The sequence below is a fragment of the Neoarius graeffei genome, chromosome 26, assembly GCF_027579695.1.
Source record: "Neoarius graeffei isolate fNeoGra1 chromosome 26, fNeoGra1.pri, whole genome shotgun sequence".
NCBI lineage: Eukaryota > Metazoa > Chordata > Actinopteri > Siluriformes > Ariidae > Neoarius > Neoarius graeffei.
Window position 1 is genome coordinate 43,018,301 of NC_083594.1, and position 23,895 is coordinate 43,042,195.

Here is a 23,895-nt window from a genome sequence, read left to right on the forward strand (position 1 = left end):
TGCACCCCCCCCCCCCGGGGGGCGCCAGAGTTCTTCAGGGGGGGCGCAACGTGAGAGACAAAATGGATCGATTTTTAGTACCTAAAGCTACAGGGAGTGAGGAGACGGCCAAGCAAAAAAACAGAGCCTCCAGGATGTTGCGATTTGCAATTTCAGCGCAAATTCAACCAATCCCCACGAATTCAGGGCGGTGTTGCAATTATATCCAATCACCGCAACTTTCCTGCAAATTTGACCAATCGTTGGCGTCGTCTTGAGGTGACATCGACAAACTACCTTCCGCCTTACTTCCGGATGTCTACGTTCAAGAGAAGCAGCATGCGCACAGTGTTGCCAGATTGGCGGTTTCAAGTGCATTTTGGCGGGTTTTGAACATATTTTGGGATGGAAAACGTCAGCAGTATCTGGCAACATTGCATGATGTGCGAGTCAGTGTTTATGTAGGCTTAAATTCTGTTACTGAAAGTGTGTTATGTTTACAGTGAAGGACTGTGTGCACTTTATTTTTTTTTTTTACTTAATACAAGAAATTAATGGATGCCAACATTTTTGCCAAAATGGTATTTTATTTTCCATTGTTTCGGCAGCTTCAGCATCATACTGTGAGATTCTGTTGAAATTGTTTTTTTTTTCCTTCTATGAAGCCTGAGCCATTTATTTTATTAGTTTATTGTTTAATTTAGTCTTCAGGAGAAACTGCCTGCACACGGTACTAGTATTAATAGTTTTTTTTTCTTACATGAAAGCTGAGGCATTTATATTATATTTTAAGGTAACTTCATGTTGTGCTGTGAGGTTCTCTGCACTTTAACTTTTGAACCAACAGGAGCATTTGGATAAGTAAAGCCTATTTTTCTGCATTTTTGTAGTCCTGGTAATCTTTTATATTGGTAAAGTTGTTTATAGGACCATTTCTCAGTGTCTTTTTTTTTAATCAATAGTTTTTCAGTAATAACTTAATATTTAACATATCACTCAATTTTAATCACAAAAAGAGAAAATCTCAACAATTTCTCACAACTTTCACTTCCTCCCGCAATGTAATCGCAACAAAAACCTAATCACCGCAACTTTTATCGCAATTTTTTTGGAAACCCCCGCAACAGCAGACATTTTAGCCCACAGCAATCACAAAAAAGGCCCGCGGAATCCTGGGGGACTGGAAAAAGAAGGAAGTATGACCACGATTATTTAAAGTTTGGATTTTTATGGACTGGATCTGAAGATGCTCCACTGCTACAGTGTGTTGTCTATCAAGAGGTGCTAGCTAACTATGCTATGAGATGTTTAAAATGTGTAAAACAAGCTGTTTTTAAAAGCACAGATGTTTAAAATGTGAAAAAGAAAAAAATAATGTGTAAACCAACCATTTTTTTTTAAATACGAATGGAACATTAAGTATAGCAACAACAAAAATTGTAAGGGGGGGCGCTGTTGTTTATTTGCTCTCCGAGGGGGGGCTGACTCTCCCACACTTTGAAAACCCCTGGTCTAGACCAAAACACAGTTACGCAGTGGGCAGGGAAGAAATGGAGAGGTGCAGCCTCAAGAGGTGAGTCTTTAGTCTGTACTTGAAGGTGGTCAGGGAGTTGGCAGTTCTGACCTCAATGGAAAGGTCATTCCATCAACAGGGAACCAGGACAGACAGCAGTCTTAAGTGGGCTGGGCAGGAATGGAGAGGAGGAGGGGCCAGGAAACCAGTAGTAGTGGAGAAATTTGCAAATTTCTATAAATTTGTCTGGGTAAGGCACAAGTGCTTCTCAGATTGAAACCTACATCTTTGTGGGCTGTTTTTCATGCCAGTGAATACCTGAACCAAGGTGGTGAAGAGTTGTTTGTCCTGAGAAGGGCTACCACGGGAACCAGGATACTCCCAGTCAATGTCCAGACCATCAAACTCATACTGCCTCAGGAACTTAATCACAGAGCTGATGAAAGTCTGACGGGTAGCAGAGGTGGCCACCATAGCAGAGAACCTAAGATAGTCAAGAACTGAGTAAGTGACAGGGCTGCTTTTTATATTGTTTGAATCAGATCACAAGACTTTACATACTTGGCAGTGCCGAAGTTCCAGCCACCGATAGCCAGAAGGGTCTTCAGGTTGCTGTTCCTGTTGAGAACATAAGGAATATTTAAGTTCTCTCTTTAGCAGAACATGTATGTAAACAATGGAGGAAGAAAACTGGTTTATCTTTACGAATTAGAAATATGCAAGTTTAACCAAACCAACCCAGTTGGATATCAACTCAGAATAAATCAACATACTGGTTCTTCAAGGCCTGGAACTCTCCATAAAGCTTCACATCATCCCACTCATATGTTGTAATTTCATTGTTGTTCATTCCAGCAAAAGCATAAATCAGATGGTCACACAGGCATGGGTCAATATTGGTGGGCATGTACTTTCCGACTCCAGGTCTATACTGTCCCCAGTTGGTGAAGTAACAGGACAGGATATAGGAGGATCCTAGGAAAAGGGATTTTGGAATTATTTTAAAAAAGGGCTTCAATTTAAAATTCGTTTAGATCTTTATCTGCACAGTGGCACTGAACCATGTAAAGAGAAAATTACATATCTGTATGCCATTTCAACAAGCTTACCTAGCTGCACGTGCAGCAGGAGAGCCAGTCCTGGAAATGAAATGAAGACACTTTATATATCTCAACATATTCTGACACAACTCTACAATTCTTCTGCATATTGTATGCTGTGAAATATATTAACAGGGACCAAATCATAGGTTGCTAATAAGTTGACACTACAGTAAACGTAATATCTTTTAGTTTATTTGTCTATGTTGCATAATTGTTTGCAATACTCAAGCCTGCTGTTGTTAATAAGAAAATACAGAGATAGAAATGAAATTTATTATTTATTTATATTGTATAAATCATAGACATTTGAAGCACCAAAGGTTTAATATTTGTGACATTTATCATTCTAGATATTTCAATTATAAAATGTCATGGTAAAGAAAGTAAAGTACACGGAGGTTCTAACTCACCAACACAAATCAGAAGCTTGCTCATGATGCCTATGCGCAGTTCACAAGTAGCATCAACACCTTTATATACACACCCCTAACCAACACCGCGTTCCTTATTTCATTCTCGGTCACTTATTTACCCAGGCTAAAACATCTTAGCCGTCAGCAATTTGATAAAGATTAAACAAAGATAAGTGGCTTAAATGTCAGAAATGGCAAGCTGAGGTGAAGTGAGGCCCCAAGAGCAGACTCAAAACAGGCAGTGTACAGAAAATAACTTCTTTAATGAAGTTGAGGGCAGAGGTACAATAAGGCTCAGGCAAAAATCAGTGGTCAAAGAACAGGCCAAGGAGGTCAAAACACAGAAGAGCAGGCAGGCACAGTCAGGGACAAAAACAGGACAGAAGAATCTTCACAAAAACTGAAAACAGGGACAAGGGAAACCCAGGCAGAGGAAGAAAATAAAACCCACACACAATCCAGAAGAACAGGCAGATAAACAGGGGCAAAAACTGGACAGAAAACTAGACAAAAAAAAAGGAACAATATAGGCAGGGGGAAAATCGAGAAGTCACAATACCAGAGGACTGTAGCAAGGAGAGGAAAGTCTGCAAGAGACAGTCTGGCACCTGGAGTAGCTCCAAACAGCTCTTAAGGCCCTGGCTGATGAGAGAGGAGTGGTAGCAGGTGGGTCATTCCACGTCAAATCAACCGGGGCCCGCGCACTTGGGTCTCAAAAAATTCTGAAAAAAATCACCAGATGTACCCATGTTACCTAGGAGAAACACTGTAAATTTATTTGAATGTAAGATGTATACTTTCCATGTTACAGCCAGTTTTACTGGGGGAGGGGGGTGTCAATTTTGTTCAGACTTTTTTTTTTTTGTCAAAGTTCACAAGCCCATAGCTCAAGAACTAAACCATGTAGGAGGCTCAAATTTTGCATGCTGGTACATAAATAGACATGGTATGTAGCAAAACTGTTATTTTGGGTCTGGATGATCCTGCATGGTCATAGCACTCCCTCAAAATTATCAACATTTTATTGGAGTTTTTGGCTGTGCTCTGTTTAGGCCTTCAGAAGACACATTTTTACCCAACATAGGCTCTTGATTTTTTTCCCTTATTGAGATAAGTAGAAACACTCTCAAAAAAAGCAATAAACAGAAAGAAAACTCTATCAGTGTTTGAACAGAAGAACTCACAAGTCTGACAAATCATTTTGGATGTCATTTTCAGAGCAACGTAACACCTTGTGGGAATGTGCACAGATTTTTTAAATATTTTTTTCTTTATTCTCCATGATCCCTTCTTTTTAAAAACACCAATTTGACTTGTCTTACTCGAATCTTTCTTTTTTATTTTCCACCCTGAACATGGGCAAAATGCACCATTGAGAGCAATATGTTTTCTATAACATTAATGTAAAGAGTAAATAACCAAAAGCCAATTTTGCCCTGACATGATCACCTGAGAGTGCCTGTGCAGGGGTGGAGGTATCCTTTTCAATTTCAATGATTCAGTGATTTTAGGGGCACCAGTGGTTACTCTCAATAGTGGTCCTGTGCACCTCATTTGTCCTAACATAGCCTGATGGAGCTAACGTGATCACCTGAAGGTACCTGAGTAGAGGTGGGGTAGAGGCCTTTTATTTCAGTGATTCCAGTGGCACCTTTTGTCACTCTTTTTTTTCACTTTAATTTTTACTGATGTTTTCATTCAACAGTGAGAAATAACAATCACACCAAAAAAAAAAAAAAAGACAAAAAAAAACCAACAACTGAAACTTGGGGAATCACATTGTATTTTCAGTCTTCCTCTCCAGGGTCATTATGACCGTCTATGTTTGAGTCCTTATATAGAGTCCATTTTGTCCATTTTTGTTCTCCTTGCTCCTCTTGTAGTCTTATACGAAATGTCATCTTTTCCATTATGTAGATTTCCTCTACAATCGTCAGCCATTGATTTTGGGTAGGTGGGTCCGCTTTACACCAGTTTTTGGTTATAGCTTTTTTACTAGCTGTTAGCAGAACTTTAACTAAATACTTATCTTCGTTTTGGATATTTCCCTCCATTAGATTACACAAGTAAAGTGTCTTACTGTTCATAGGAACATCATATCCCAGTATTGTTTGTAAAGTATTATGAACCATTCCCCAGAACACAGATATCTTATGACAATTCCAAAAGATATGAGCATGGTCTGCTTGTAATTCACCACATCCTCTCCAACATATGCAATTTGTGTTGGAGTATTTGTTCTTTATCATGGGGGTGATGAAGTATCTTATCAAGTTTTTCTAAGAGAACTCCCTCCATGTCCGTGAGTTGGTGGATGTTTGATGTGTAATCCACATATTTTGCCAATCTTCATCTGTGATTTCTATGCCAAGTTCTGATTTCCGTTTCTCTTTTACATAATCAGTTGAATTTGTATTTGCTGTCAATGCTTGATATATTACAGACACACTTCTGATTGGTTTTCCTGAGTATGATTTGTTTAAAATTTGAATTACACCACTCACTTCTATGTAGGGGTCTCTTTTAATTTCCTTCTTATAATAGTCCCTTAGTTGTAAATATCTATGAAAATCACGCTTCTCCAGGCCATACCTGTTCATCATGTTTTGAAAACTCTCCAGCTCCCCTTTCACTTCCAAGGTGCACCATGCTGTTATTCCCCTATCTATCCATGACTTGAACCCTTTATCATATGTATTTGGTTTGAAATTTTCATCAAATGCCACCCACTTTAATTGTCTTATATTAATTATTTTATGTGTTTTTACTACTTCGAACCATAATTCCAAAGTGAAAGCAGTAATTGGATCTATTTTGTCCTGAATTTTCTTGTAAATTTCTTTATCTCCAATGATACTCAGGGTTGGGTATCCATTGAATTCTCTTTCCATGGTTTTCCGTTTTGCTATATAGTCTGGTTTACACCAGCAAACAACATATCTAAATTGGGCTGCATGGTAGTACTCCTTCAGTTTTGGAAGGCCCAATCCGCCCCTATCTTTTGGTAGCTGGAGAGTTTCATATCTCACCCTAGGCCTTTTACCCCCCCAGATGTATCTTGAAATTATTCTGTCCCAGTGCACAAACTGAGCCCGGGGGATATCTACAGGTAGGGCCTGGAACATGTACAAGAGCCTGGGTGGTATATTCATTCTGATAGTCTCAACACGTGAACTTAAGTCTAATGGTAGTGTGGACCACTTTTCAATATCTTTTTGGATGTCCTGAGTCACATTATTATAGTTTGCCTTATATAATTTAGTCAATTTTTTAGTGATTTGGACCCCCAAATATTTGATTTTTTTTTTGTTTCCAATTAAAATTAAATGCTTCTTGTATCTGCCTTGAAGGGGTATAATACAATCTTAGTATTTGTGTTTTTGATATGTTTATCTTATATCCTGAGAGATACCCATATGCTTCAAACACTTTTATCAACTCAGGGAGCGATTCATCTGGCCGTGTGAGATAGGCTATGATGTCATCTGCAAAAAGCCCTATCTTGTGTTCTGTGTCGTTCATCATTATGCCTTTAATTTTGTCATTCTGTCGGACTGTTTGGGCCAACGGGTCAATAAATAGGGCAAATAGTGCTGGCGGCAGGCAGCAGCCTTGTCTAGTTGATCTTTGAAGGTCTATTTTATTTGTCAGGCTACCATTAACTTTGATTCTGGCATTAGGTTGGTGATAGAGTGTCTTTATACATTGCACTGATTCACTATCGAACCCAAACTTTTGTCACTCTTGAATCTTAAAATGGCTACAAATCTTCCAAGCTGTTCTTTTGGTTCTGCTGAAAGTGAATGTCATCTGTCTCATAAGGTTAGTAGTCTTTTATTCACTTAATTTATTTATTAATGATTCAACTCTGGAATAAAGTCTTACAAATATATTGTCACATCTCTTTGAAGGAAGCATGACCTCCTGAGGCTGAGTGATCTGGCTGAAACTGATGTTGAACTCCTAATTCTCAGATCGCAGAATGATGCTGGACCAGATGCAACAATATGCATTCATCACTGGAAGTTCTACATTGAAAAATATGAATACCTGCAAAAAAAAATGTATTGACCCTCTGAGGCAACATTTAAAGGCAATAACAAAAAACTTCAAAACTCTGAGCAAGGAGGATACTGACCAACTGAATGTGCTTAGTAATATCTCAATGAGCCTTATTCCTGGTCAAAAAATCTGTTATAATTGTTGGTCAAAGCTCAATGCCCTGAATATCCCTTCAATGGAGCCAACCAAAGAGGTCACTATGGACTTCCAACCTTCAGAGGTATCAACACTGAACACCAGCCTAAAAGAACTTGGAGTGTCTCCTGTCAGAACTTCTCGAGTCAGTAATATGTCAAGCTATGCCAAAAGAAAAGCAACGGAAGTTAATAAGGCCCTTGTAATGAAGATCTCCTCGGCTTGTGGTGTGCCTTCATCCACATTAGAAGAATGCTCAAATTGCAAGGACCTGGACATTCTGATGGACCTGCTGAAAGAAAAGATTGCAGTTTCCCCAAGGAATGTGCAGACCCAACTCCTTACTCTGGTACCTGACAGCTGGACTGTGGAGAAAGTAACAGAAAAATTTGAAGCAAGTCCATACATGGTGAAAGCTGCCCGAAAATTACGGCAAGAGCATGGTATCCTTGCAGAACCTCAGGCGCGGAGAGGGAAATGTATATCACCAGAAATTCATGCAAGAGTCAAAACTTTCTATGAGAGTGATGAATTTACCAGATTACTTCCAGGGGCAAAGCCTACAAGTATGTAAAGTCCAGTGAAACAGGAATGTGGGAGCACAAGCAAAAATGACTGATCCTGATGAAATTGAATGAACTCTTTGAAAATTATAAAGCCCAATTTCCTGAAGACAAAATAGGACTGTCCAAGTTCTGTATGCTACGACCCAGTCACTGCATCACTGTGGGGAGTAGAGGAACACACTCTGTATGCGTATGCCAAATTCATCAAAATATAAAACTGATGCTGGCTGCCCTGCCAAGTGGAGACCAGAGAATCACCTACCATGACCTGATGGCAAAGATTGTGTGTTCAGTAACATCAAAACTTTGTATGGTGCACAGATGTCCATGCTGCCCTGGGGTTGGTGTACTCAAGAGCTACCTGGAGACCTTGTGTGAATTAGATGACATGACTGAAGATTCTGATGTTTTGTTCAAGCAATGGATTTCAACTGATCGCACCACAATTCAAACATGCTCTAGCACATTGGTGGAATTTGTTGATACCATTGTGACGAAGACTGACAAACTGACAAGTCATCATTTCATCTGGAAACACCAAGCGGCATTCTTGTCCACCATAAAAGAACAGCTGAGACCAAATGAAGCGATAATCATCCTGGATTTTGCAGAGAATTACAGCTTTGTGGTACAAAATGCAGTTCAAGGATTTCACTGAGAGAATTCCCAAGCAACAATTCATCCTTTTGTTGCTTATTTCAAGCAACTTGGTGAACTGCGACATGAGAGCATTTGTGTCATAAGCGATTGTCTGCAACATGACACAATAACTGTTCACAGATTCCAGAAGGATGTCCTGAGCTATCTGCAAAAGATAGCACCCCAACTAAGCAAAATCTTTTACTTCTCAGATGGAGCTTCATCTCAGTATAAAAATTTCAAAAACTTTGCGAATCTTGTGTGTCATCAGCATGATTTTGGATTTGAAGCCGAATGGCATTTTTTTGCTACATCCCATGGCAAGAATGTCTGCGATGGCATGGGTGGCACTATTAAAAGAGAAGCAGCAAAAGCCAGTCTCCAAGCAGCAACTTCAGGACACATTCTGACACCAGCAGATTTATATGAGTGGGGCGTAGGACATGTAAAAAATGTTCACTTTTTGTTCATATCAAATGAAGACATCATATCTCATGCTGCTGAACAGAGGATGTGATTCTCCAAGGCCAAAAGAGTACCTGGTACTCGAGAATACCACTGTTACATCCCTACAGAGGACGGCAGACTCAAAGTAAGTCGGGTGTCTGGGGAAGACAGTCAGCTGACTGTTCAAATATTCACTGAAGGAGCTGAGATGCTACTGTTTCCTGATCACACTCATGCTGCATCAGCAGTGTCCGTCACATTAGACCAGTGCCATATTGGAGGCTATGTTGGATGCAGGTATGATGAAAAATGTTGGATTGGTATGATTCGTGACAAGAGTGAAGCGGAATCAGACATCCAGATATGTTTCATGCACCCAAAGTATCCCGCTCCATCTTTCCACTGGCCATCAAGAGAAGATATTTGTTGGATGCCATTACAATGCATCGTTGCATTCCTTAGTGCACCTACAACTGTCAGTGGGAGGCAGTGCCACCTTGGTCTCAAAGACAAAGATGCTCTACACTCTGCACTTCAAATGAAACAGAAATGAGGCTAGTTATGATTAATTGTTATAAATGAGCATGATGTAAAATGAAGTACCATGTTTGTTTTGTGCTTAATGTGCCTCTGATTACTTATTTCTGATGTTTTTTCTTTCAGTTTTGATGTTTGTCATCATTGGGAAAAAGTGCATTTTGTCCATATTCAGAGTGGAAAATAAAAATTAAAGATTCACATAAGACAAGTCAAATTGGTGTTTTTAAAAATAAGGGTTCATGGAGAATGAAGAAAACAATACAAAAAAAATCTGTGCACATTCCCACAAGGTGTTACGGTGCTCTGAAAATGACATCCAAAATGATTTGTCAGACTTGTGAGGTCTTCTGTTCAAACACTGATAGAGTTTCATACATGTCAACCTATACGGAATGTCCGTATTTTATACGGATTTGATTCAATAAACGTAGCATACGGGCGTATAAATAAAGTTATACGGATTATTTAAAAAAACTTCAATATTTATTTAGAGCTATAATCAATTCCCACGATGATAAAAGAGCGCATAACATTTACTGTACACCACAGCCAGCCAGTAAAGAGTCTTATGAAATCGGGCGTTATCTTGTGGTAGCAAGACTTCGTTCCACTTTTGATCATGTGCACACCACATTGCGAGAATCCCGCCAACCGTGAAGTCATAGACATATAAACATAGACGCCGCCTTCTGCGTAGAATCATACGTCATCCTCGCCGCCATATTGGATGTGGCAAAGTGAAGATTCTTCAGCCGTCTCTGGTATAGCGTCGAGACAGTAGCCGAGAATAAAGATGCCTCATTCATGTGCTGCATTTAACTGTACCAACAGGTTTACCGTCCAAACGAGATCACATGGGATTACCTTTCACAGGTGAGACTGGAAAAATACTTTTCATTGTATTTGGTCATTATAACGTAATTTTACAAACAGATTTTCCTGACTTTGTGGCTAATATGAAGTCTCGCGCATAATAGCCGCTCGGTGAAACCTGTCTCCAAACAACAAAGTATTTCCTTCGTGACTACGTTGATAACACTTTGTGTTTTTGTCAAACATTGGAGCTTTGTATTCATTCTGAAGGTTTATTGTTATTAATATTGAATAAAAAGTAACTGGGATATATCATTGTTAATTATCATTCAAATTTTAGGTACATTATTTTAATTTGCATCTTATACGGATTTTATAAGGAAAATACGGATTTTGGAGGTTGGTTATACAGGTTTGATTGACCAAAGGTTGACATGTATGGAGTTTCCTTTCTGTTTATTGCTTTTTTTTGAGTGTTTCTACTTATCTCAATAAGGGGAAAAAAAATCAAGAGCCTATGTTGGGTAAAAATGTGTCTTCTGAAGGCCTAAACAGAGCACAGCCAAAAACTCCAATAAAATTTTGATCATCTTTGAGGGAGTGCTATGACCATGCAGGATCATCCAGACCCAAAATGACAGTTTTGCTACATACAATGCCTATTTATGTACCAACATGCAAAATTTGAGCCTCCTACATGGAGGTTCTTGAGCTATGGGCTTGTGAACTTTGACAAAAAAAAGAGTCTGAACAAAATTGACACTCCCCTCCCCCAGTAAAATTGGCTGTAACATGGAAAGTATACATCTTACATTCAAATAAGTCTACAGTGTTTCTCCTAGGTAACATGGGTACATCTGGTGATTTTTTCAGAATTTTTTGAGACCTAAGTGCGCGGGCCCCAGTTGATTTGACGTGGAATGACCCAGGTGTGAGAGTGCCAGTTCAGGGAAAATGGCCTACAGCCAGGCAGCACTGAATTCCTGTCCCGGATCCGGTCTGGAGCCAGCATAGAAGTCCCACAAACTCAGGCATGGATGGACTGGACTGGACTGGACTGTGACATTAAACTTCTTTATTTGCCCCATCCTCCTTGATGGATGGCCACCAAAAACGTTGTTGGATGAGTGCCAGAGTCCAGGCTGCTCCTGGGTGGCACGCCATTCTGGAACCATGACCCCACTGCAACACCTGTGCCAGCACAGAAACAGGAACAAAAAGATGGTTAGGAGGTGCATTACTGGGCCCTGGGTCCTGCTCATGGGCCTTCTGGACCAGGGTTTCCACTTCTAACAGAGTGGCCCTCACCAGGCACCATGGAGGAAGGATGGTCTCAGGGGACGTCGATTCCTCCTGAAGGGGAGAGAACATTCTGGACAAGGCATCGAGCTTACCATTCTTAGAGCCTGGGCGGAAGGAAAGTGTGAACTTAAAATGAGAAAAGAGGCCATCAGGCCTGGTGAGAATTGAGGTGCTTGGCAGTCCTGAGGTATTCGAGGCTCTTGTGATCTGTCCATACGATGAAGGGAAGGTCTGACTCCTCCAACCAGATGTCCCCATTCTTCCAAGGCCAGTTTCACAGCCAACAGTTCCCCATTGCCAACATCATAGTTTCTCTGAGGGGGAAAGCCAACGAGAGAAGGAGCAAGGCTGAAGCTTGTTGTCACTAGCCGATCTTTGGGACAATATGGCTCCAACCCCTGACTCCGAAGCATCAACCTCAACCACGAACTGCCGGGACCGGTCTGGAATGGTGAGTATGGGTGCTGACATGAACCTTTGAGCTTGGAGAACGCCTTCTCGGCCCCTTCCCTCCAGCTGAAAGGGACCTTGGTGGAAGTTAGAGCCATGAGGGGCCCAGCTACCGTACTAAAGTTCCTGATGAATCACCTGTAGAAATTCACAAACCCAAGAAACCAAACAAAGAGTTTGCTTTCCAGGAGTTGTTGAAGGACCTGCCTGATGTGGATGCAGTGTTCATCAAGGGAGCAGGAAAATATATATATCTATATTGTCCAGATAAACAAAAAAGGTTAAGGTAGTCCCTCAGGACATTAACGAGGGCCTGGAAAACCGTGGGAGCATTAGTCAGGCCAAACGGGACCACGAGATATTCATAGTGGCCCATGGGGGTGTTGAACGCCATCTTCCATTCGTCCTCTTCCCTGATCCTCATGAGGTGGTAAGCATTGCACAGGTCTAGCTTGGTGAAAATCTGGGCTCCCTGGAGTAACTCAAACGCTGTAGTCATGAGAGGTAAGGGGTAATGGTTCTTGATGGTGATGTCATTTAACCCCCAGTAATCAATGCAAGGATTTGTCCTTCTCCACAAAAAAAAGAATCCTGCCTCTGCAGGAGAAGAGGAGGGATGAATAATTCCAGCTGCTAAGGACTTGGTGATGTATTTATCCATAGCTTGCCTTTTAGAAGGAGAAAGAGAGTAAAGTTGCCCCTTAGGTGGTGCAGTGCCAGGGAAAATGTCAATTCCACAATCATAGGGCCTATGGGGAGGAAGGGAAACAGCTTGAGACTTGCTGAACATATGTTTTAAGTCATTATACTCGGGAGGCACGTTAGAGAGGTCAGGATATTCACTAATGGTGGGCTGGAGCAGCTCAGCATGAGGGAGGGCAGATCTCAGGCATGATAAACAGAATTGACTCCATTCTATAATGGTGTTGTTAGTCCAGTTGACATGGGGGTTATGCAGAGTTAGCCAGGGCAGACCAAGAACTATGGGCACATGGGGATTGCTCATGACAAAAAACTGGATGGATTCAGAGTGGTTGCCCGAAATTCTTAAGGTGACCAGGGCTGTTTTATGGGTAATAGTGGTCAGACCAGTACTGTTAAGGGTCAGGACAGTGAGGGACGGGTTCAGAGCCAGTAGTGGAATCCCCAGGCGCTTGGCAGTGGTCGAGCAGATCAGGTGTCTGTCAGCCCCTGAATCAATGAGTGCCTGGAGGTCATGGGGCTGATTGCCATGGATGACCACTGGGAGTAGCAGTTGATCAGTAGGGGGCTGATTCTGGACATTGCCCACCAGGGCCCCTAAACTCACCAGTGGGCTCTTCCTTTTAAAGGGCAAGATTGACAGAAATGCCCCAGCTGTCCGGAATACAAACATGTCCTCATACCCCGACGGTGCTGTCATTCCTCAGGTGAGATGCAGACTCTGCCTACCTGCATTGGCTCAGCGGAAGGGAGGGGAGGCTGAGGAAGACTAGTCCGAGTTCTTTCACCTGCTGTCTGATCCGGGAGTCAATATGACTGGCGAGGTCCATGAGACCGGGGAGATCAGGTGGCAGTTCTCGTGAGACCAGTTCATCCTTGATGGAGTCTGACAGTCCGTTCAAAAATGTGTCAAACAAGGCACTCATTCCAGCCACAAGATGCTGCCAAAGTGCAAAACTCAATCGCATAATCAAACGTGGACCGGGCACCCTGCCACAGTCCCATGATTTCTCTTGCTGCCTCTCTGCCAGACAGAGTGATCAAAGGTTTGCCTCATCTCCTCTGTGAAACTCTTGAAGCTGGTGCAGCATGGTACATTGGCGGCCCACATAGCTGTTCCCCACTCCCTAGCTTTGCCAGTGAGGAGAGTGATGGTGTAGGCCACTCGGGAACGCTCCGTAGGGAAGGCCAGTGGTTGAAGCTCAAGGGTTAGTGAGCATTGAGAAAAATGATCGGCAGGTACCTGGTTCTCCATCGTATGGCTGTGGGACAGGAAGTCGCAGCTCTCTGAAGAGGGCTGGAGCAGGAGCTGGAGGAGTGGTAGGCAGAGGGGGTTGTGTAGGAGTAGACATTACTTGAAGTTGTTGTAGCTGATTGGCAAGAAGACAAGGTTTTGGTTCACCTGTTGCATGTCCTGTTGGTGGGTACCAAGGAGAGCTCCCTGTTTTTGCACTGCTGCTCTTAGCTGGGCGAAATCTGCTGGGTCCATGTTGGCCAGACTGTGCAGTCAGAAATGGCGAGCTGAGGTGAAGTGAGGACCTAAAAGCAGACTCAAAAACAGGGAGTCTACAGAAAAGAACTTTAATGAAGTTGAGAGCAGAGGTACAATAGGGCTCAGGCAAAAATCAGTGGCCAAAGAACGGGCCAAGAGGTCAAAACACAGAAGAGCAGGCAGGCACGGTCAGGGACAAAAACAGGACACACAAATCTTCATGAAAACTGAAGAAAACAGGGACAAGAGAAACCCAGGCAGAGGAAGCAAAAAAAAAAAACCACAATCCAGAAGAACAGGCAGGTAAACGGGGCAAAAACTGGACAGACAAAAAAAAACCCATGAAACATTACAGGCAGGGGGAATCGAAAAGTCACAATACCAAAGGGCTGTAGCAAGGTAAGGAAAGTCTGCAAGAGACAGTCTGGCAACTGGAATAGCTCCAAACAAGCTCTTAAGAAGGCCCTGGCTGATGGGAGAGGAGTGGTAGCAGGTGTGACAGTGCCAGTTCAGGGAAAATGGCCTACAGCTAGGCAGGACTGAATTCCTGTCCTGGATCCGGCCTGGAGCCAGCATAGAAGTCCCACAAACTCAGGCATGGATGGACTGGACCGGACTGTGACATTAAACTTCTTTATTTGCCCCTGTTTTCAAAGAGCTGTGTATTACTGTAACTGTTTTAATATTGCCACACAGGTTCATAGAAGGTCACAACTAAAGTCTAATATAGTTTTTTTTCCCATGTCATACAAAAATCAATCAATCAATCAACCAATCAATCAATCAATAAAATAAAAATCACCAATTGGCCTGCACTGTGGTGCAAACAGTGTCAACTGAAAAAATAACTGTTATTGTCAAAGCAAAATAAAACTGATATGCTACAACACAACATGAGGACGTAAAATAAAGCTGTCTTTCTTTTGATTTGGGATGTTGAATATTGATTTACTCCTTTTTTATATTTAGTTTCGGCTGGGCACCACCCGAACCGATAACCACATCACCAGTTTTTCTTTGGCTAATCTGACAGAAGGTACACCACCACTCTTACTGGAGCAGTTGGGGGTTAGGTGCCTTGCCCAAGGTCACTTCTGCCAGTCCTGGTAATGAAATCAATGGCCTTTTGGTCACAAAGCTGCTTCTCTAACCATTAGGCCATGGCTTTCCCTTAAAATAAAAGTATTTTCATTTTAAAAAATACTAAAAGGAAAAAAAGGAACATAAAAACAAGCAAACAAATTTTAAATTCTCATAGATATAAAGGAGACATTAACGATAGAGGTGCTATATCAAGATGTATACATTGTCATTGGACTCTATAACACTGTAGGATTTAAATGATAATAAATTCCACTCATAGTTTTCCAATTACAACTCCAATATCAGAAAAAGTTGGAATGCTATGTTGAAATTGAAATTAAACCTTGAAATGATGTTTCATAGATTATCTTTGTCCTGTATTGCTTTCAATACAATATAACAGCACATGATTTGATGTTTCACCTCATGAATTTTATTGTTTGTTCTTTAAGTGAACTTATTTCTCATTTTGATTCTTGCAACACAAGGAACATATGGTCTGATGTAACAGAAATGGAGCTTTTTGGCAATAAACACTCAAGGTGGGTTTGGCGTAAAAAGAAGGATGGCTGTAATGAAAAGAACCCCATCCCAACTGTAAAATATGGTGGATGTTTTTCCTCCAAAGGCCCTGGAAACCTTGTTAGGGTCCATGACATCATGAACCAGGACATTTTAAATCAAGAATTGGCTGCCTCTGTCAGGAAACTAAAACTGGGTCGTCATTGGATCTTCCAGCAGGACAATGATACAAAGCATATATCCATCCAGCCATTATTTGTAGCCACTTATCCTGTACAAGGTCGCAGGCAAGCTGGAGCCTATCCCAGAGGTGGGGTACACCCTGGACAAGTTGCCAGATCATCGCAGGGCTGACACATAGAGACAAACAACCATTCACACTCACATTCACACCTACGGTCAACTTAGAGCCAGCAATTAGCCTAACCTGCATGTCGTTGGACTGTGGGGGAAACCCACCCAGAGGAAACCCACACAGACATGGGGAGAACATGCAAACTCCACACAGAAAGGCCCTCATTGGCTGCTGGGCTCAAACCCAGGACCTTCTTGCTGTGAGGCAACCGTGATAACCACTACACCACCGTGACGCCCAACCTATAACCTGTACAATTCAATTGAAAAACAAACAAATCTGTGAGGGGAAAAACATAAAAAAATTAAAAATGTATAATAAGCTGGCTGCATAAGTGTGCACACTCTTAAACTAATACTTTGTTATTTAGTCTTTATGGGTAGGTGTCTATCAGCCTGCTACATCTAGACTTGGCGATATTTGCCCACTCTTCTTTGCAAAGGCGCTACAAATCTGTCAGATTGCGAGGGCATCTCTTGTGCACAGCGCTCTTCAGGTCACCCCACAGATTTTCAATTGGATTTAGGTCTGGGCTTTGGCTGGGCCATTCCAAAACATTAATTTTCTTCTGGTGAAGCCATTCTTTTGTTGATTTTGATGGATGCTTGGGGTCACTGTCGTGCTGAAAGATGAAATTCCTCTTCATCTTCAGCTTTCTAGTAGACACCTGGAGGTTTTGGGACAAAAGTTGGTATTTAGAACTGTTCATAATTCCCTCCACCTTGACTAAAGCCCCTGTTCCAGCTGAAGAAAAACAACCCCAAAACATAATGATGCCACCACCATGCTTCACCGTGGGTACGGTGTTCTTTTGGTAATGCACAGTGTTGTTTTTGTGCCAAACATACCTTTTGGAATTGTGGCCAAAAAGTTCCACCTTGGTTTCATCAGACCATAACACATTTTCCTACGTTTTTAGAAGAGTTGATGTATTTTTTTTTTATTTTTCTGCAAAATTTAGATGTTTTTCTTTGTAAGAAAAGGCTTCTGTACAGTGTTGCTGTAGGCCTCTTGGCAGCCTCCCTGACCAGTTTTCGTCTTGTCTTTTTATCAATTATGGCGTGACGTCCAGTTCTCGGTAATGTCACTGTTGTCCCATATTTTCTCCACTTCTTGATGACTGTCTTCACTGTGCTCCATGGTATATCTAATGCCATGTAAATTTTTTGTACCCTTCTCCTGACTGATACCTTTCAACAATGAGATCCCTTTGATGCTTTGTAAGCTCTCTGTGAACCCTGGCTTATGCTGGAAGATGCAACTGAGTAAATGTCTGAACTTTATTTGGGGTTAATCAGAGTAATTTTAACTAATGGCAGGTGTGAACCCAAAAAGACTGAATGCTGTAATTAAATCAAAAGGTGCTTCAACAAAGTATTAGTTTAAGGGTGTACATACTTATGCAACCAGCTGATGTATTTTTTTTTTATGTTTTTCCCCCTAACAGATTTGTTAGTTTTTCAACTGAATTGTACAGTATATAGGTCACATTAAAGGTGGGAAAAGTTTTGAAATTATTTTTCATGGTCTCAGTTTTTTACATCAGAAAAACCTATCATTTTAATGGGGTGTGTACACTTTTTATATCCACTGTATGTCCAACTCAACACTAAAATGGCTCACTGACCACATATATTAAAGGTCAGTGCACTGTAAAAGCACACATGTATGAACATAGAAATGTTAAATGTTTCCATTACAAATTAAGTGTTATAGATATCAGCTTATCAGATTAGAAAAGTGATTATAATTCTGCAGCACGTCTGCCTCTGGCATTAAGTAAATAAAAGGTAAATGTGTCATCGAAGATAACACAAGAATATCTTAAAAACCTTGAGAGTCTAAATTACTACCCTTAAACTATTATTTTCTATTATATTTTGATCATGGTTATAAGTCATGTACGACAAGATGGAGTGGAATAACTTTGATTATATCCACATTCACTGGATTTTGAGAAACAGACCATTTTTATTTTTAGCAAATTCAATAAATAAAAACTTTACACAAAATGTCCAACAAAATCATTTCCGCTCAACAAACAGGAGAAATGACAGTAGCAATTTATGAAAAATGCTCAAATAATAATTCTTGAAAGATAAAAAAGATATGTTCCTACCATCAAATACTTTTATTCCATATTTTGTTGCCTTTTTTTTGGTATTTTTGGGGGGCTTGTTTTTCAGTAGAGTTTTTATTTCATCCTTGGTTGGTTCAGCAACATGCTCTGCCATTTTGTATTTCTCTACTCACAGTATATGAGCTGATATCCTAGTCGTAGAGTAGACAATCAGAGCGCGCAATTGCTCATATCCAGTGAATGTGGATAGAAATAAACACACACACACACACACACACACACACGCACATGTATAGGGCCTGTACATCTTTTGGTATGTACGAGGTTAGCTGACTGGGCACCTCTGCTGGTCATGCTGACAAGTGATGATGAAATCTGGTCTTATCATTCACTACAGTCTGATTACTTGACCACTTCTGATACATGCTGAGATTTTCCAATTGCTTTGACAGGGCCATGTGTTTTCAAACCTACAGACATATGGCAGCTGCTGTTATTGCATCCATGTAAATATGTAAGTCAATCTTTATAATTATTGATCTCTCCCATCCATTATTTATATCTTGTGTGCACGATCGGTCATTTGTGTAATCATGTCAGATTATGATGAACCAATTACAAGTACACCAAAGAAAAGAAAGCATGTGCATTCTAAAACGAAGTCCAATAAAGAGTGGCCTTTTGCATTTCTGTGTATACAGCCTGAGAAAGATCAGCCAGGCAAAGCTTTCTGCACATTGAGTATATATTATTTTTAATAACTTATTTACAAGATCTAGAGTGATCACAGCAAGAAGGTTCTGGGTTCAAGCTCAGTGGCCGACAGGGGCCTTTATCCCCAGGCTTGCTCACTGGGGATAGAATAGGGACAAAATTAGCTCATGTTTTAAGTTGTTCAAATTCTGTAAAGCTGCTTTGTGACAATGTTTATTGTTAAAAGCGCTATACAAATAAACTTGACTTGACTTTCTGTGTGGAGTTTGCATGTTCACCCCATGTCTGCGTGGGTTTCCTCTGGGTGCTCCGGATTCCCCTGCAGTTCAAAGACATGCGGTAAGGTTAACATGGGGCTTGAGCAAGGCACCTAACCCTCAACTGCTCCCCGGGCGCTGTAGCATAGCTGCCCACTGTTCTGGGTATGTGTGTGTGCTCATTGTTCACTTGTGTGTGCATGTGTGTGTTCACTGCTTCAGATGGGTTAAATGCAGAGGTTAAATTTTATTGTGTGCTTAAGTCTGTGCTTGAGTGTAAAAATGACAATTATTGTGTGCTTAAGTCTGTGCTTGAGTGTAAAAATGACAAATAAAGGCTTCTTGGCTTCTTAATTTTGAAGATCACAAAAATCTCATCTCATTATCTGTAGCCACTTTATCCTGTTCTACAGGGTCGCAGGCAAGCTGGAGCCTATCCCAGCTGACTACGGGCGAAAGGCGGGGTACACCCTGAACAAGTCGCCAGGTCATCACAGGGTTGACACATAGACACAGACAACCATTCACACTCACAATCACACCTACGCTCAATTTAGAGTCACCAGTTAACCTAACCTGCATGTCTTTGGACTGTGGGGGAAACCGGAGCACCCGGAGGAAACCCACGCGGACACGGGGAGAACATGCAAACTCCGCACAGAAAGGCCCTCGCCGGCCACGGGGCTCGAACCCGGACCTTCTTGCTGTGAGGCGACAGTGCTAATCACTACACCACCGTGCCGCCTAAGATCACAAAAATGTGCCTGGAAATAGCTGAGAAGCCATCTCCAGGCATCTAAAGCCCTTCAGCTTCCGGGGCCCTAAGGCAGACCCCGGACCCCCAGCCACATTGTCATTTGGACAGGCTGAAATTTGAACAGACAACATTTCAGACATGTCTGTCCTGTGACAGTCTGCTTAAAATTCCTTATTTCTGACACTGGGGATGGACCTTGAAACGATTTGATTGGATTGGAGAAAATGGAAATGATCAAAGGAAAGTGGCCAGATTGGCTTGATCTGCCAGGAAGGATTATAATAACTCATAGCAACTCTTTACACTCGTGGTGAGCAGAAAAGCATAATTACGGGAGGTAGGAAGAGTAGAAAATAACATTAAAAGTATATTGGAATGTGGAGACAATGTGCAGGGTAAAAGAGGACTACAGGACTAGACAAACAGATTTAAATGAATAAAAACTGAGGGAGATTGCATTATAATGCAAAGAAGAAACACCCAGGATGCAAGCTGCCGTAAAAGCCCAAAGAAGAAGGAGATCTCACATTGCTTGACAAAAAGAACAATGATAAAAAGTTTATTTTACATCCACAAGTAATAAAAAGCTATATAGGAAATAATTATTGCAATTTTGTTCAAATCTACACAGATGTTTCAAAGAATACAACTAATAGAATTAGTATCTTATTCATAGTCCCAGAATTTAATATTAGAAGTTTGAAACGAATCAGTGATGGACTATCTATATATACGGGGGAGATGCTGGCAATTTTGTTAGCACTACAGTGGATGGAAGACGTGAGACCACTGAGAGCAGTAATATGCTCCGATTCCAGAACTTCATTAACTAGCTTGAAGTACCATCATTCAGAGAGCAGACCAGACAGACACAAATGTCGTTGTGATTTCAGACCAACCCACCACCAATGTCTAAGATACTGATCTGAGTCAAATTTGTGTTTTTATCAGTTACCTCCATATTTTTGTGAGTTCAATTGGCAGTGCTTTATGGACGATACACGATCATTAAACTATAAAGCACGGTATTGCTCAGTGCTAATTTATCACCTACACCTGCCATGAAGCTCACGTAGTATTGATGCATAAAGTTACAGTTATTGTCTGCGATAGACCAGAGGACCATATTTAACCCCTCATCATTGCAATGTTCATTTTCTGACATCAGGACTGCAGATAGATGGATATTTTTGCTTGGCAGGTTGTGCTGCATCACTCGATACACAGTAACCCCCACTAACATGCCGCTCCCATTTACTGTCAGTGCCTCTGTTGTGTTGAGAATGCTCCACTACCCAAATAATATCATCCATTCATCCATTATCCGTAACCCCTTACCCTGTACAGTGTCGTGGGCAAGCTGGAGCCTATCCCAGCTGAGTATGGGTGAGAGGCGGGGTACACGCTGGACAAGTCACCAGATCATCGCAGGGCCAACACATAGAGACAAACAACCATTCACACTCACATTCACACCTACGGTCAATTTTGAGCCACCAATTAACCTAACGTGCATGTCTTTGGACTGTGGAAGAAACTGGAGCACCTGGAGGAAACCCACACAGACACGGGAGAACATGCAAACTCCACATAGAAAGACCCTCGTCGGCCACTGGGCTTGAACCCAGAACCTTCTCACTGTGAGGCGACAGTGCTAACCACTATCCCATCATACCGCCCAAATAATGTCAGTTACAATCAGTAACTGTTTACCTACAAATACCCCTACAGAATATAGGTTTATTTTTAAAAAAAAAAACCACACACACACACAACCTGACAGCTGAGTGTATAAAAGAACATCAATAAAAATTCCCCTAACTTGAGACTCTCATTGTATTAGTAAGGAATCAAATATAACAGCTTTACCTCTGTTAAGTGCTGATAGAGACTCCTTCCATAAATATTGAATAAATGTATCCAAGCTTCATCATTGCAATGATTATACATTTTCTTTGCTCAATAAAAAAAAAAGTTTACTGTACAAAAATCAGTGTGGAAACTGTTACTATCAATACTATATTAAACAGAGTGCATCTGTGAGTTGCCTTTCAGGTGGAAATACTTTCAGAGCCATGTCTTTATTCAGTGAATCAAAACTGAACAATCTGATCATATTCAACAAGAGAATTTTATAATGTTTAAAATACAATTAATCATAAAACATCCCATATTCACTCATGAATTTTAAAACAAAAGCACTCTAATAGTACTCATTTGTCACCATAAACTCAATCTGATACAGTTCTTATCTGTGACGCTGTACTGTTTTTACTCAGAACTAACAGTCATGTCTTTCCTTTTTCTACACTCACCGGCCACTTTAATAGGAACTTGTTCTTGCTTCTAAGATTCCTGTTCTTGGCTGCAGGAGTGGAGCCCAATGTGGTCTTCTGCTGTTGCATGCGGAGATGTTTTTCTGCTCACCAAAGTTGTAAAGAGTTGTTATATCCTTTCTGGCAGCTCGAACCAATCTGGCCATTTTCCTCTGACCCCTCTTATCAACAAGGCATTTGTTTCCACCCACAGAACTGTCACTCACTCAGTGTTTTTTGTTTTTCGCACCATTCTGTGTAGAGACTGTTGTGTGTGAAAACCCCAGGAGGTCAGCAGTTTCTGAAATACTCAAACTAATCCGTCTGGCTCAAACCAACACCCATGCCACAGTGAAAGTCACACTTTGAGATCATAATTTTTCCCATTCTGATCTTTGAAGTAAACATGAACTGAAGCTCTTGATTTGTATCTGCATGGTGCTGTCTGCTGTCAAGGGACTGGCTGATTAAAGAACTGCATAATACAGAGGGGGATGGATGTACCTAATAAAGTGGCCAGTGAGTGTATACTGTATGTCAAGCTTCTACAACTATTTGACTTCCTTCACATGCCCGTCCCTCCCCACCACGGGCGATTGCTCTAAGACAACGAGGGAGACTCAGCCTCCTCTAAAAATGACGAATATTGTGTAGGATGAATTGCGCTAGGCTTATGTTATAGCTGACCTTATAACATTTGCTATTTCAGATCCAGAATCATAGAAATATATGTGCTCAACCCAATTACAGTGCGAAATCATTCCGTTATAACTTTCCCCAGTTCGCCTAATGTGTGTGTGAGTTTTTCCCCCTCGTGACAGCGCGATGCAGCCCAGCCTCAGTGGACTTCAATGGCATTTGGGAGCTATGTGCTTTTCAATATCAAAATGCAAGATGGTTATTGGACAAATACTGCGAAAACGCCCGCCCACGGAGTCCCACGGGCTCCCAGCCTCACAGTGGGAGGGACATGGCAAAGCTTTCCGCGAGACTGGTGATTGGTGAAAGCGGCCGGATATTTTCTTTGATTGACAGTTCGTTTCAAATATAGACAGGCAGCGGTGAATCTCAGTTCAGTCCCATGTGGATTCGCAAGTGCTGTGGTGTATTGTAAGAGATCAGCTTACATTTCGATTTCATTCATTACATATGGTTTCTCCCAGCTTTTTTAGTTTGTATATATTTTCATTGTAAATAAAGTGTAAATATAGTGTTGTCAAGTTTGCTATCTTAGTTCCAGAAATTTTGTTTATTTGAGTGACTGAACTTGAACTTGAGGGGGCTAGTCAGCTAGCAAGAAAGCTGCGCACAGATGCCAAGCATTGCTGATTTAATTTTGGCGAAGCCATTTGCCAGTCTTCCTTTTGAGGAAAAAATTAAAATTAAAGAGCAGGGTAGACCAACGCCTCAAATTGACTTGGTGAAAAAGGTAGGAAATAATACTCGTTCCTTTCAGCTCTCCTGGTACGAGAAAGTGAATTGGCTAACAGCAAGTGACCCACATCAACAACAGTAAATGGGCTACTTTAGTAATATGTCATGGATGGACCAAAAATATAGAATCTATTTAAAATGTTTATGCTGAGTATATTATATTGGAATATATTTTTTTCTGGATATGAATTAAACACAGCTACAATTTGGAAAACATTTTTA

General features: G+C 41.2%; 1 protein-coding gene across 10 annotated transcripts in view; it reads right to left on the minus strand.

The window, feature by feature from the left end:
* Positions 1 to 23,895, minus strand: part of LOC132874239 (acidic mammalian chitinase-like) — a 173,922-nt gene that overhangs the window by 98,860 nt on the left and 51,167 nt on the right. For 6 of the 10 annotated variants that reach the window (XM_060910230.1, XM_060910231.1, XM_060910234.1 and 3 more), the window contains 4 exons: positions 2,602 to 2,631; positions 2,266 to 2,467; positions 2,054 to 2,110; positions 1,811 to 1,976 (listed from right to left, as the gene is read on the minus strand). In XM_060910230.1, the coding sequence (XP_060766213.1) occupies positions 1,811 to 1,976; positions 2,054 to 2,110; positions 2,266 to 2,467; positions 2,602 to 2,631 (455 nt within the window). Of the gene's footprint in view, positions 1 to 1,810; positions 1,977 to 2,053; positions 2,111 to 2,265; positions 2,468 to 2,601; positions 2,632 to 3,005; positions 3,046 to 3,264; positions 3,731 to 19,157; positions 19,198 to 23,895 lie in introns of those variants that run through there. The other 4 variants (XM_060910235.1, XM_060910233.1, XM_060910232.1 and 1 more) reach the window with 4 other exon arrangements.